This window comes from Falco biarmicus, chromosome 6 (assembly GCF_023638135.1).
Source record: "Falco biarmicus isolate bFalBia1 chromosome 6, bFalBia1.pri, whole genome shotgun sequence".
Taxonomy (NCBI): domain Eukaryota; kingdom Metazoa; phylum Chordata; class Aves; order Falconiformes; family Falconidae; genus Falco; species Falco biarmicus.
In genome coordinates this window covers 84914030-84930132 of record NC_079293.1, presented here as the reverse complement: position 1 = coordinate 84930132, position 16103 = coordinate 84914030, and the positions used below count along the sequence as shown (strand labels likewise).

Below are 16103 nucleotides of genomic sequence, written 5' to 3'. Positions count from 1 at the left end.
TACAATCTCTTGTTATAAGCAAATTGATTTATAACAGTGACGTATAGTTACATAGACTTACAGTGACACTAGCATCAATAAAAAAGGAACAGGGTGCACTTTCCATTAAAGTAATAAATCTCTGATTTGAACACCTGAATCCTTTCAGTCATACTCCAAAGACAATCCTAAAATTGTAGCTGTTGCCAAAAATAAGCCTTAACACATGTCTGTGTGCTTAAAGCAGTTAATCACTGAGGAAAAGCATCAAACCAAATGCCTTTGCTGATGTTGGACATGGAGGTCTATTGCAGCTTATAATTTTTTTTTGCATAAAGAAAATGCAGTTACTTTTCTGCTGCTTACATATAATACATTGTAGAAAGCATAGTCTCTATTTTAACTATTTTGTATTGTATAACAACATGAAGAGACTGAAAGTTTCTGAAATTCAACTGAATTTTTCTATTGTATTCATTGCTAAAGCACAGGAATTTCACAGAGTGAAACTGACTTGGTGACCCTTCTAAACCCATCCTTCGAGCAACTTCTGCTTGTCCCTCCATGTTTCATACATTGCTACTAATAAGTGAATATTTTCTTAATTTTGTGATTTGGCAATAGCATGGCTAACACCTGTCTCTCCCAGGAAGCCATGTCAGTGTAAATAAACTCTACAGAATTAAATAAGTACACACCTAAATTTTTTTCTTTGAAATCCAAACAAGTAGGTAGTTCATTTATTCCAGGCTAAAAAGTAGCCATTAATGTTGAAAATGATAACTGGGGATGACAGTAAATTTGACAAAGGATTCCAGAAACTTTGGGGAATGTTGAAAGAGCTTGTTCTTTTTAGGCAGGTGTAAATAAAAGGCTGTTTGCTCCCTGTTACTTAGAGGGAGCAAAGCTTTCTTTCCAGAGCTCTAATAGAGGAGACTTCATTCTCTTGATGGTATAAAACAGCAACTAATTGATTCAAATGTGACTGACAGATTTCCTCAGGATTTTTCGTCTTTTTTCCTTTAATTCTTAAATTTAATACTTCTCTACAACTGTCTAATGGCTCTTTAATGGTTTTGGTACTCTTCTGACATCAGTGTGAATAAGGTTCCAGCAGTGTGAAGTCCTGCTCATATCATGGCCTTGCAGCAGAAGCACCCTGTGATCCCATGCGCACCTCCCTCTTTTTTTAGATACTTTACAATAAAAGATTGTAACTGCTTGCTCATCAACAATTTTCATTCAACAAAGAAAATTAACAGTCACGTAGGAGACAAGATACATTGCATCCCTCATCAAGCACAGTAACAATTGCTTGCTGCAAAGTTAATTGGGGAAATTTATTTTATTAGCATGAATAAATCACATGTTTCAACCATAATTATTTATGGAATGGGCATTTTGAAGTGATTTGGTCCATAGCTATTTTAGGGCTATTAATTTCATTTTAACAGCTGTGTAATTTTTCAGTTGTCTAAATATAATTTCATTTAGCTAGTGCATGAGATCGCTTAGAGAAATGTATTTATTGCAATTAGAGACACAATTCTAGTCAGTGTTAAATGAAAAAGACCTAACAAGATATTTGCAGATAACGTTCTGAATTACAAACAGTGTATGGTGGTAGCATATACTCTTTTGAATATACTTTTGGCTCTGCAGTCTTTGTTTTCTTTCTCCTTAAATTGATTCTATTTTTCCTAAACTTCCAACAAAATTAAACAGGATTTCTCAGCTTTTCTTCTGACATAGTATGTGACCTTGGACAAGCTGTAATTATTTCATATTTCACTTTCCCCCACAACACACATGTATACTCATAAAACCTAAAGTTATTGGATTGATGCAAGAATTAGTATGTGAATATTTATGGCCTGTGCTATACAAGAGACAAAACAGATTATCATAATTGTTGCTACTAGCTTTAAAAATCTATTAATCTCTGGAAGTATCTTACAGAGGAACTGTGAAGTTGATCTAATGTTTACAATGCTTTGAGATATTTGAATGAAAAGTTCTAGCTCTATTTTATTTATAGTTCCTTTTACATCAAATTTATTGTATTATTTTTTAATTGGGCTATAAACTCTTCCAAAATCACAGTCTAGTAAGGCTTGGAATCAGCTATAGTACTGATGGCCCATAGGCTCTTTCCTACTGCACAGTAAATCCATTTTGCAGACCTCAGAATAATTTGGTTTTTTTGGTTTAAGCTCGTGAAACTGAAACTGTAAATGAAACCTAGTTGAATATATTTTTGTGTGGACGTAAATTTAAAATAAATGGATACCTGATATACATTTAAAGAAGCAATTGATTTTCCAAGTAAAATTTGCCTGCTGAGAAGCTGGAGCAGATGACACTGCCAACATATCTTATTTTTAAGGGTTGTGAGTAATTGAACATACATGGACAGTCCTATCTACATCAAAAGCTAACAAAAATGTTCAAGTATTTAATTGTATTTTTGTTGGTATTAGCAATGCTTATTGAAAAGACAGCTTCGATACAACAGGATGGCATCTTGCAAGGCACTGATCTTATGGCAGAGTTATAAAGCAGAAGGTCTGTTTTTTTCAGATGTCATATACTTACAAGTTTTCCTCTAGTTGCTTTGTCACCCAAAACAAATAAATGAATGCTGTCTGAGGAGCAGGATCCAAAACAATTTAGGTCAGAAATATACTTAACTTTCATAACACAGTCATCATGTAGCTTGTGTTTAAGACTAGGGGTGTAAATTGAGATGTTATTATGATATATTAGCATCTACTGTAATATGCCCATAGGTTGACGGGGGTTTTGTCAGTGAGATAATACACAACCAACGCTAACATTTAATATCCAGGGCAGATACAGAACTACTCTTCCAGCTCAGAAGCAAGCATAGGTAAAAAGGGTTGAATCATGCACTTCTGCAGTTGCAAATGTGCTTCCATCTAATTGGGAAAAATAAAGCCGTTTCTATGTCAAACTGTATTAACAGCAATTGTGAAATCTTCCCTGGAATTTCACTCTGCAGCCTCTCTGTTGTAAGATCTCTTGTAAGATCTCCTACTGGAAATGATGGCATTTCCTTCACAAAACAACAAGCAAATCATACTTGACTCCAGTTTGGAAAAAGGGGGGTTAATTTATACACAAAAGCTAGTCCTCCATTTAGTCCAGAGAAAACCCAAATTAAAAAGATAATTGCTTGACTGATGACATTTTACCATAAGCAACTTACATGTTAAAAGTTTTGGAGTCCAAGACCTGTGGTTGTGATTCTTTTTTGCCTTCATGTTGTTTCAAGCCAAGGTGATCACTGGTCACAGTAAGCAGGTGAACATAACCCTTACCATCTCCCATCCTCAGCCAGGTGATCTGAGCAAACACAGAGCAGACCATTTCCCATTGGCTTGATGATAAAGCAATTATTCTGTGAAATATGGTAGATTATTAGATATAGCACACAAGCCCTTAAGTTGCCTGAACATATCATGCTTATCTACTTATATCTGCAATAAATTCTTTGTTTTTTCAAGTTCCCCCTGTGACAGCCTTTTTCTGGTATTAGAAATACATGGAAGAACATCATCAAATGAAGTTCATGCAAACTGTAAGGGTTTCAGTGAGGCTTTATTTCATAGGTAGCCTTTTCCATTTCAGTGAGGAAATGTGAATTACAAATTTTAGGAAGGATTTCACCGTGCTAAGTGGGATGGTATATTTCCTAAGACTGTATGCGGTTTCCTGTTGAAAAATAAGATGCTGTCTAGAAGAAAATAGGAAATAGACAAATTAAAGCCTTATTCAAACCTCAAAATGCAGCAGTAACACACAGAGGGAAATTATATCACAGTCCTAATTATTAATACAGCCTGGGAGTACCAAGTGTACTTATGGGGACAGGTGTTTCAATTTTCAGGAATTGAGATGGGGGAATGAATACAGCTGCAAGCCATTGTGGTATTTTGCTAGACTGAGAAGGCCTGTGAATGAGATTTGGGGTCATTTCCATTGTGCTGCTTATTGGTTCTACTGCCTGACTCCATCTGTTATTTGATTAAAGCATCCTTGCCAACCTAAACTGGCAACTGTTCACATGCCATAGGAATTAACTGCTTCAATGTTTTCCATGTAGCACAGAAACGTTAAAGAGACACAACACCAGATATAGAACTGTCTCTGTATTATTTCTGTGGTCTTAAAAGAGAACTGCTCCTATTTAGTCACAGGATACTTTCAGCTCTCACTGACTGGAGGAAACCTGGGGAATAATGAGTGGAGAATAAAATTTTGAGCCTTCCTTCCCAGAAGTCCAATTGAATTGACAGAAATTGTTCCATTGATCAGCCTGAACTTGGGGAGTGGAATTTTAATATCAACAACAACAAAATCCTAAGACTTGATCTTATCCTAAAAATATTTACTTTGCTTCTTCTCATCTTCTCAGTCAATTCGGTTGCTGAGAAGAGCCCCAGGAACAGGAGGAAAAAGTTCAGGTATGGGTCAGAAATCCTTACATAAATTGTATTTTGTAATAAGGCATTCAAGAAAACTTTAACAGTTTGAACATACACTGGCAACGTCAAGATGCTTTGGCTCTCGAAAAGACCAGAACAAAGTACAGGATATGCAGAAATATTTTAAGTCAAGAAGTTACCTCAAAGGGGTCTATGTTAAATTCCCCAGTAAACCTGTCCCTTAATTCTTAATCGCTTCCAAATTATACATATCCACATGCACACACGATTAGATATACATGTGCACACATATGCATTTGATATACTTAGAAAATCAATTCTTTGGGGGTTTGTTTGCAACATAGTACAAAATTTTCCTCTTTCTTCCAAGTTTTTAAAACACACTAATAAACCCATTTGGTGTGGAAAGGTTATTCCTTCTTTAGTCTAAATTCCACTGTTTTACTGAGTTCTTGCAAAGACAAAAGTTAATGCCTTCATTCTGTTAGATCAAAGGAATGTGAATGTATATGGAAAACAAAGATTAATCTTTTTCAGGCTTCTGCTTTAGCATTGCCTGATCCAACAAAATACCTGACTCCCTTTTGATTTATAGTCCCAGATGATGACTGTCTTTTCAGTTATGGCCATGACACATTTCGGCTGAAGTAGGAAATCACACCCATTGATCTGAGCAGTATCCTGATGAAAATAAAAAGGGTAGCTAAAGAAGGATTGCCTCTGTAAATATATAAATGTCTGTCATTTAAGTAAATATTTTAAACCATCTTCATAAAAATCCCATACACACTGCACTAGCAGCTGCTAGGTCCAGCCCCAGCTAACAGCACTGAGACTTCTAACTCCAGGACTAGCTCATACATGAAGTTGTAGAGGTGTCACGGCCAGCCTCTGTTATCAGGGACTTGCCTCAGATGCACAGATGTTGCACATGAGAGGATGCAATACATATATACTGTTAGTTGAACTGTAATTACACCCTGAATAAAACACTCTGAGCAGAGGAAACTTCAGCTAAAACATTCACAGTAAAGCAGATCAAATTTGTACTTGGATACAGTTTAGTTCAAAAGAAAAGAAAGTTAAAGGCAGACGAAATTTCAGCTATAATAGCACAAGCCCTACTGAAATGAGTGTTTGTAAAAATAAGTCATTTGTGTTAAATAATTTTAATTCTCCCAATAGGTAGATCAAATATTTACAAAGATATACATCTGCCCATATTAAGCCATCTTTCATGTATACCTCCAATTATACAGGTCTTAATGTAAAATAATTTCTCTTGCAAAGTGTAAGATTAGAGACTCAAACTCACTACCACACGGCCAGAATTTTGGTTTTTGTTGAAACATTAATAGCCGTTTGATTTTTTCCCCAAAAATGTAATGTGCCTTCCTAAACCAGAGGTTTGAAATGGAATTGCTCCATTTGTTATGTCTGCAATGGCACAATCATCTATTACTTTAAAATAATTCAGAACATCTATAAAATAACACTGACTGAAGCAGCTTTCTTTTGTAGATTAATATGACACAGAAGCATTTGACACAGACTTAAACAAGGCTGTTATTGCAGTTCTTAAAGTAAGCTGTACCTACCTGTAACCTCTAAAAAACTAGTTCCAGTGGAAGTACTTGAAAAACAGCTAAAACAGGGACCTGTGTTGCTAAAGAAACAGTTTATATCCACGAAGTGAGTTAGGAAGCAAAAAGCACAATATGAAACCCACAGCGAACTGAAGGCAGCTGCTGGTGCTTCTGCTTTTATTTCCGTTGTCATACACCATATTGATTTTGCTGTTAGTGTACAGGGTCCAAAATCCTGCCAGAGTGATGTCAACACTCTATTGTGGGAGAAAGCTTCTTTCCTTCCTAATGGCCTGTGGGCAAGTGGTATTACATATGCAAGGATTCCTTGTGTTGTTTTCTACGATAAACACATGGAAAATATCAGTCCTGCAGAGGCCTTATGGATTGTTTGGTAATTTTTATGGAAGACTTTGTTAACTATGGGGTTTTTTGGTCCTTACAATAGTGTCAGATAACAACGAGTAGCTGGTGTAAACCCAGTTCATTTTACATTGGTGATTAAGCCACTGCTTTGTAGTGCTGGCTCTTGATGATGTAGCCAAAGTAACAAAGCTGCATCTTGGAAAGGTTTTGCAGGCTATCACATGTAGTGACATGGTACAGAGGCAAAAGGAGGATCAAAACCAAGCACCAAGGAGAATCTTTGCACTTAACTGCTTAAAGAGACGTCTAAAGGACAGATGTCCCTTTGCTTTCTTTCTGTGCTCTAGTTGAATTTTAGGCAATAAAACAAGCCCTGATGAAAGGACTTAAAACATTGATACCAAAAACTTTATTTCATATACTTGCCTAGATATACAGCCCAGAACCTCTAATATTATTTTGAAACAATTAAACAAAACAAACCACACTACAGGGCAGTGATCTGAGAAAGCATGACTAGTCCTTATTTACAGATCAAGTGCCCTCTTTCCATGACAAGGTCTGTCCCTCATATATGCTGTGCTGGTAGCTGAATCTTTCCAAGTCAGTCAGTACATGCCTTGAGAGGGGACTTATCCCAGCTGAACACAAAGTATTTCTCACCTATTTGGGAGAAACAACCCAGTTAACCTGTGAGGATAATCTTGGAAGACAGAAGAAAGCCAGGTATCTGATAACAGTTAAGGAAGAATGAGTGGGAAACGCTAAAGATTAGCTTGGCAATTCAAGGGAAACATCTTCATCATACTTAAATATTTTAGGCATGTTAGCTCAAGGCTGCTATTCTGTTTTCCTTTACTGAAGGTCAAATTCAAATGCTGCGAGAACCTAGAACAGAGTGAAAACAGCTGTTGTCATTTGGGCTGGCAGGGGATATTCTCCTCTCGGGGCACAATTTACTAATTCTAACAAAGGAATTAAGCAAAATATTAGAACAATTATGTTCATATGTCCAGCAGTGAGATACAGTTTCCATCCAGATGTGTTTCTTTAAATGTCTCAAAGAGCAAATGTTTTCCTTTAACCTATGCCTCAAGGCCAACTGTCAAAGTCTACTTTCCTGAAGCTTCCTTCTAAAGCACCTATAGGTCACCTCCTCCACATTCTGTGAAGTCTTATCTTTTTCCTCTTACCCCATGTCTACCTGCAGGTAAAAATGCACTTGGTGTTTACTGGGTGCTGGCACTTGACACAGACTTTCAAGTTTTTCCTGCAGCTGAGGTCAGAGCCCTTTCCACACGATAGAGTAATGGAAGAGAAAAAGCCAGAGCCTTTCACACTGATGATAGATGCCAGGGACCCTTTGCCCCTTTGAAAAACTGATATAGCCACTGGAGTCAATTTATTTTAGCTCTTCATATGCACAGATAAATAAGGTTGAACCTTCCACGCCCAGGAAAAGTGAGAAACATTTAACTTTCCACAACTAAGCCACTAAACTTTAAAAAATGTAGTTAGTTTCTTAATTACGTTGGCGTCAGAGTTAGTTATATACTTACACTCTACAGGGCTTTAGTGCTCTCTACTTCCTACCAGTCTTTGGTTCCAGTCTTATTAGGCAATTCTGGACATCAGTTTCTCCCTCACTATTCTCTCCATGTAGCTAATGATGCTGAACCACCAAACGGAGTATGAGCACGGGCTTCAGCGTCTCTCTCTTGTCACAATATTTGTGACTGGAAAATCAGACAGTCAAACAAGAATTTGGCAACAGTTAGTCCCTACGCAAATGAAACAAGGAACACGCACCTATGCACTGCTATGTAAAGCTACCTTAAGGCTTAACATGTTCTCAGGAAAAATGCTTCACTCCACAATAGGGTTGAGGGCTATTACTCCCCTAAAGAATTAGCAGTGAAAGGGAAACAGATGTTGGAATAATATATGCCTTCTGATCTGACTGGTTTTACTCCAGATAGGAACAACTCTATCCTCTAATTCATCGAGGGCAAGGCCTGCTTGCAGTTAAGTAAACATTTTAAACCCAGCCAAGTAAAATTGAGCTTGACTTTTCTTTTAAAGTGAAGCATCCTAGCCATTGTATTGTAGCATCCCCTGGCTTAGAGACATGATTATCATTAAGTTACTATTTCACTAAAAAGTAGAGAAAAACTAACAGAAATTACAACCTAAGAAGCATTAAAAACACTTTTGGTTTGAAGAGTAAATAAGAATGCATGTTCATATGAAGTTGTTTTTTTTACAAGATTTATACAAAGGCTGCATACATCAACTTATGTCTAATAAACGTACAAAAAACCCCATATGGTTTACACAATCAGATTTTCCTTACAGCATTCTAAGTGCAAGGAACTTTGAGTGAAAGCAGAAAGACATAGGTAGAGAGGCAATGAACACTCCAACAGGAGGAAAAGGTTCCCCAATACAGAGTTTATCTTGTAAGATTCTCCTCTCTATAGAAGATAAATACTTCTAATTAGTGATTGGCAGTCTAAAAAAGTGTCTGAAAACAATCAGGTTTCAACACATGATGTGCATTTTGTATATGCCAGCAAAAAGCAAGAATCAGTAAAACAAACTCCAGATTTATCCTCTTCTTTCATTTTACATTTACAGGCGCAGTCATATTTGATAATATAACAGAAAAAGTAGAAAAAAATGCATTTGTTGCACCAGTTTAATAGATGCTGCCAGTCAGGGAAAGATCCAGTGTAGAAGAATTCAGGTTTCCTGAAATAGGCAGCAATAGAACTGTTTTCATGTATGTAACTGCATCATTCTCATCTTAAAACAAATTGCACTAAACTTGTCTTTAATAATTCCAGTGAAGTTACTTAAATTACACTAATTACACCAAAGATCAGTGGTTATATAGGCCTGGAGAGACTTCTATAAGAACAGTTTGGCTTCCTGCATAGCATGCTCCAGAGAATGTCCACTGAGAAGTTTAGAGCCCAACAGAGACAGAGATCATTCAAGTTAGCCAGCAGCGCCTTCCAGGCCAGTTCTTGTTCAGGGGCCTCAGCCTGTGGAGTGAACCGGCTGTGTGTGTGAACAGCAGAGCATGGTGCTCTATCCTTAAGATCCAAAATGAAAGTTCTTGACCCAAACAGCCTCCTAGCATGGAGCTTGAGACTAGTTAGAAACTGCTAGTATGGAAGTCCTCAAGAGAGCAATTCACAAATTAGTAATTAATTTGATATACTGAGAAGTGGCTGATAGAAGAGAACAGTTTGCCAGAGACTATAAGCAAAACATGCTGCCTAGTTCCAGCTTTGGAGCAAGGGCTATAAGAATTTATCTTGGCACTGCCGTACTTGACAAATGAGGCAGTTGCACTAGATAAACGTTTTCATTACATCCTTGTTCCATCCCCTCATTCAAGGGCTCTGTCGTCACTCCCTCATTTCCAGTAGTTTCTGTTTCAGCTTGTCTGGCTCATCCACTGGGTCTGTTGATGTTTTTCTAATACTACACTTAAAAGACATTTCACTTCCATTCTTCAAGAGAAGTGACTTGTTCACTGCCAGTATTGCCAACATCATTCAATGATGATTCTAGGCTGACTGCTGTTTTTGGGACCTGTCGGCTGAACAATTTTTAATCCATGCACTCTAGAGGTTTTTTCAGTGATCATATTTTAAAACAGAAAGTCATATGGTACTAAGTGGAATACTTTACAGAGTTTTAAGTGCATTATATTTATGCTTCTATTATTTTCACTTAGGCACATACCTCATCAAGAAATGAAATCAGGTTTTCTTGAAGTGACCTTTTCTCATAACATCCCTGGAAAAAAACAGTAAATGATCTGTACTCATAGTTCATTTTCCATTTATACCATCATGATGCTGGGAAAGTTCTGATGGCTGAAGTCCACTGGATTTTATTTCTAGAACTACTATGTTTCACAGCCTTCCTGGCTCAATATCTTCAGGGTCAAGACCTCTGTTACTGTGGTTGAATAAGCCTCTGCTCTGAAATCTTAAGAATGAGAACACTGAATGGAAGAAGGTAGAGGAACCTAGGGACTGTTCTGCAGTTTGTCAGCCACCCTCTGTTCATCATTGGTTTATCGGTGGGTGGAAGGTTTTAAATCTGATAACTCATCTCTGAATTCAGGACCTTACTTCATTTGCACAAAGATGCATACAAATATATAGCTTGATCAGTTAGCTAATGCCAGTATTGATGATGATGTTAAAACAGATGAAAATGGCATAACAACTGTGGTGAAAAAAGAATCGACTGTTATTTCTGCAGATATGAAAAGGAGAAATGTAAGCTATGCAAGGTAAACGCAGCTTTCTCTCTTCAGCTATTCAGAAATTAATCATAAGGTATTATTCATAGTTGTGCATTATAACCATTTGGTGCTGAGGTCTTCAACTAGTATAATTCACCATACCTTTAATAGATAAATACTAGGTGATGATTTACACTCACATAAGATATTGTCCTTTTATTTTTTACAATTTTTTAGATAAAAGCTATTAAAATGCAAACCTTCAGTTTTAATAACCATGCTTTATAATAGAAAAACTGTGACCCAGTTCTAGAGTTATGTCTCCCCCAAAATCCCCAAGTTAATAAATTTAATAGCAACATACATTTAAACTGTCTTGAAATTGGGATTTACTGTCTTTAAAAAAATCCAGAATTTGATTTCATTGCATTTTGGGATAAGGATATAGAATATCAATTTTACAAACAAAATAGCTTAAAATATTGTGTTCTGAAAGCATGAAAATCTTTAACAACCATCAGAAAGTTCAGGAATGTCAAGCCCAGTAACAGCCACTTTAATTCTATTTCCAGTGCAGTAGTTAGAGGAAGGATGAGAAGAAAGTGAATTGGCCAAAGCCAGGGCCATTCAGTGCAAACACTTAAATAAGAATGTTATATACAATCAACTATTCCCTAAGACTAGGTAGAGCACGAAGCAGAAGAGGGTCACTTGTAACTAAAGCACCTGAAAAAGTCACAATTCTGGTACCAAAAGAGTGACTATAATGACAACAACAGAAGTAACATGACATCATCAAATACCATTAATTTTTTCTGATCCAGAATGCTTTCATGGAGTTGTGGGCATGGGTTTCTCTTCTCTTTTCACTAACCATCAGCTCCCCAGACAAATAAATGTCCTGGGGAAGCCAAAGATTTTCCCCTGAAACCCTCTACACCCTATGGTAGAGACTGACATGCTCAGCAGTAATGATCCCAACTGACCAGTGATCCCCAGCAGTAATGATCCTCCATCCTAAAGGGGAGGAATCCAAAGTATTTCTAACCTACTTCTTTCTTTCCCTAGGGAAGGCTGGAAAAGTGGGAACAGCTGGGAAAGGACGGGAAAGTGGCACAAGACAGGGGCACACAGATCAGGTGCAGAGCTGAACAGAGGTGGGTGCTCACAGATACTAAATGGAGTTATCTGTCGACACTAAAGCTACCAGGTTTTGTATTGTACTTCTTTGGAATCATAATCCTAACAATTATGGTATTGCACCATAATAGTGAGAGATACCATTATGTCAAACATATCCTCCTGTCACACTTTTTATGGCAGAAATTCTCTACCCAGTATCAAATAAAAACTTCTTGTCTAGATTGTCAGCTGACTCCAAGAATATAACATAACCGTTAAAGAGATTGTCAAGTTACAGTTGCTTTCCAAAAAGCAATGAGAATAATACTAAGCTGATGTTGTGGAAAACTTGGTTGCACTGGACGTCAGTTTACACCAGGGTAAATGAACAGAATATGGCCTTGTCTCTTCCTCCACATGTATATTTTTTTTCAAATGCCCCAGGAGTGGCACAGTTAAAATCTCTATAATATCAGATTCACTAATTATGTCTGCTCAAGCATTATTCATTCATTTACATGGAACACACTGAGTTCTGTGGCATATATGTGCATCCAAGAACACCATACATTTTAATAATCTTAAAAATGCAACCATAATATGAAAATAGCTTCCCTGTCTATTTGTCAATGCACTGCTCATGAATCTATATTTTGGCCCCTCCATTCAGAGCACAAGATCCACCAAGCAGCACCTTCAGGGCAAGCTTCTACATACTCCCTTTACCAATATGCTGCAAAGCCAAATTAGGCAAAACAGCTCACTAGCTGAGATTTTAAAGCCAGGACTCTTTAAATCCTTAGTCTTTGAGAGAAGAAGAATGATGCAAAAGTTGCTAACTCCATATTTGCCTTTGTGATGTGAAGTCATAATCTAGCAACAGGACTCAAATGATAGCAATGCTGAAGAACTAGTTTTCCCTTGCTTGCATCAACATATATCAGAACAATTCTAATGAAGTCAAAAGTCATTTGCTTAGATCAACTGAGATCAGAGATCATAGCATCAGTAAATGACTGCTGTCGTAATGCCTTAGTAGTTTTCAGAACATACAGTTTTATAAGTGGGATTTGAGGTCTCTAATTCACTGCATTAAGCAGCTGGGTGTACAATCATTTACACTGCAGTCACTGATGTCAGAGTGACGTCTGTCCAGTCTATGAGAAGGCAGCAATTCAACTTGAAAACAGCATGGGGAGGTTGGGGGTGGGGAAGAGAGCTATTTTTAACATTATACTTTGTGAAATTATTTTTTGTAGGTACGTAAGAGGGATAATGCTCTGGAGGACAAAATACTAGGCTTTCAAATAAATTATTTCAGCATTTATGAAAACTGCAGCACTGCTTTGTTGTTTAATCATCCACAGGAATCACTTCTTGCTTTGCACACTCCTGTCATAAACATTACACACTAATTAGCTAAAACCCCTAGAAAGCATTAGTGCTGCTATAAAGCTTTACTGCATCGTTTGAAACAATTTTTAATAAACTGGTTGTATTAAAATTGTACCAATGTAAAGCGCCAATGAGCATAGATGTGTGATGTATCTCACAGCATCTAGAAGTGCATACCTCGAAATAGTAACATAATCATCTGGGAGAGCCATTTACAAATTCTACTTTAACAGCATCTTGAGCCTGAACTTCTACTTAAAATGGTACAGGTCTCCTTAGAGTTTGCTGATGAAGGGAGTAACTGTGAAGCTGTGTCATGCAGACTGTCAGAAAATTCAAGACTTTCAAGCTTCTAGATCTTGCTGTATTTAATAATTCTTTGCAAAGAACCAAAAAATGTTTCTGCCCATTCTACATATTCTCAGTAGCCGTAGCAAATAGATAATTATCTGGTTTTCACTATATATGCAATATATATATATAATTCCAATAGCATATTTTGTATTAAGGGAAACGTTTTCTAAAAAGAAATGCATATTATTTTCTATTAAACTAACTTCTGTTAAGAAGGTCTTCTATTAGCCATCTCTATTTTCTGTCAATTTCTATTGATGGTTCAGTAGATTTATAGTTGAAAACAACAATTAGTATTTCCTACTGTACTTTAAAAATACAGACAAATTTAACTTTGATAAAAAAAAAATCTAGCTTTTTTTTACGGGTAAGTTTACATGCTGGATCACAGTTCACTCAGTTCCCATGTATACTGCCTAATGGAGTAATGAAAAAGTTTGAGTCAGAATTAGCTGGTTGTTAAAAACAGTTAGCACCCGTTTCCAAGAGGACAGTACTGTGAAATCCAGATGGGGCACCTTTCAATGAGTAAACATTACTCTTCATCTTACAGACACAGAAAATCTAAACAAATAGAACCATAATATCAAGAAAATTTTCTCTTCCTGAAATGCATACTGCTACCAACTCCAAGGCAGTAATGCATTATATCATGGATCATCCTATACTTGATTTAAATAATCATGTTGCATTTTTAAATGTCATTAATGCATTATGGATGTGCTAGTTATTCCTACATTATTTAAAAATACAGAAAGGCAAAGAATAACTGCATAAATAAACAGTCTGAGTCAGAAGAATTCATAATTTCAGAATAATTTAGGAAAATGGAGAAAAGGCAGCAGTGGAGTATTCGGATGCAAAGAGTTTAGTGAAAAAACATATATTCTGGAACACATAAGAAGAAGAGGCATCATGAATAATAAGCACAGACAGACATGCGATCTTATTACTGTCCTTTCAATAAAGTGTGTAACAGACAGCATTAAAAAAAATTAGGATGAACTATGTCACCTGCATGAGTAATCTGTGGTTTTTTGGATACAAGGAAACCCATGTTTTCTTTCAGCTGGGAAGACATGGCATCACTTTCTCCTATGAAACAGCCAAAAATCTAAGCAAAACAAAAGTGAATCAAACAAGCAATTTATAACAGAACTGATTTTGGAATATATGTTTGTATGTATAAAGTCCAATATTTATCTCACATATTTATCATTTAATATACTTTGAGTAAGTTTCCTAGTGTTACTTGCCTTAACCACCCACTGTCAATATGACTTTAAATTGCTGAGACCTGCTACTCAGGCACAATCTTTCTTCAGTGTTTGGAAAGAAGCCAGCATGCACAGGGCTTCTAGGAATGAAAGCCATCTAATTGATAAAGCTCTTAGTACAGTTTTGCCTTGTAATAATTTTTTTGTAAACAATCATCTTCAATTTCCTTTTTCCAGTTTTACATACTTGTGCTTCCTCAGCTAGAAGAAAAAACAGTAAAAGGCAGACAAAACAGAATTATCTGTATTTATAAATGGAGAGGTTTAAAGTAGCATAGTGGTTTAGCCTACACAGAAGAAGAGCTTTTCCATAAAGATATGTAGATTCCCATTTGCCTGAAAAGCACTGAATATAAAGTTCATTTTTAAAACTATTTTTCAGCCACCTCCCTAAGCCTGGCAATGTTCCGTTTGTATTGGTCGTGATGGAGATCCCTATACAGGATATGCAGGTAAGTAGCTCATTTCTGTTCCAGGTTGTGATGATACTTAGCTGAAATGCTTTCCAAACCTCAAGCTCTGTACCCAAGCGCAGGTTAGTAATTTCCTCAGGAAATTAGTTCAGCCCCATTCCGCAGTACAGATTTTTTAAACTCTTTTCTCATATTATGAATGTTATATATACTCACTTCCATGAATTCTAAAAGCAATGCCCCTTTGGATGCAATACAAAACTTTGCACTTTTTTCTAGTTTAGTACTTTTCATGTTATACAACATAAGTCCCATTTTTCTACTTTGAGAGATTCAGGTGTACATCTTTCAAAAAAAATATTCTTACACATTACTCTTCATCTTTCACTTTACAGCTCCCTCCTTACAATGCACACAGTTATTAATCATACATCATCAGTCAATACATCATCTGTCTATTATAGCCCCTTACATTCCTCTTTCTAGTTTCTTGTCATATAACCTTGTCTTTCCATCCTTCATTCAAACAGGATACAGGATTTACTATGCCAAATTCCAGGTCCACGCTCCTTCAACAAAGTCATAATAACATAATCTTCATGATACCCAGTGTGAATCAAAAAGTGGGCGATACTACTAATAAATACATATGGTTGGTTTTCATGTCACAGCATTTTCACAGTTGATTCTCACTGTTTTAAGTTCCACCTAAATACCCCAATTGTTTAATATTAAATAGAAAGGTTCTGAAAGAATTGGTATAGCTAGACCATTATAATGGAATGTTTTCTCCAAAAAATCAAGGATGTACGCTTTCTGCTATCATCAATTAATATTCTTACAGCAGGTTTCCACCTCTAATATGTATAAAAACA

At 36.5% G+C, this 16103-nt stretch overlaps 1 protein-coding gene across 1 annotated transcript in view; it reads right to left on the bottom strand.

Annotated features, from left to right (window-relative positions):
- WDR64 (WD repeat domain 64) overlaps positions 1-16103 on the bottom strand; it is a 77040-nt gene that overhangs the window by 50497 nt on the left and 10440 nt on the right. The window contains 6 exon segments of the mRNA XM_056344681.1: positions 2575-2595; positions 2597-2707; positions 3209-3328; positions 3330-3400; positions 5022-5129; positions 14557-14652. Of these exon segments, the coding sequence (XP_056200656.1) occupies positions 2575-2595; positions 2597-2707; positions 3209-3328; positions 3330-3400; positions 5022-5129; positions 14557-14652 (527 nt within the window).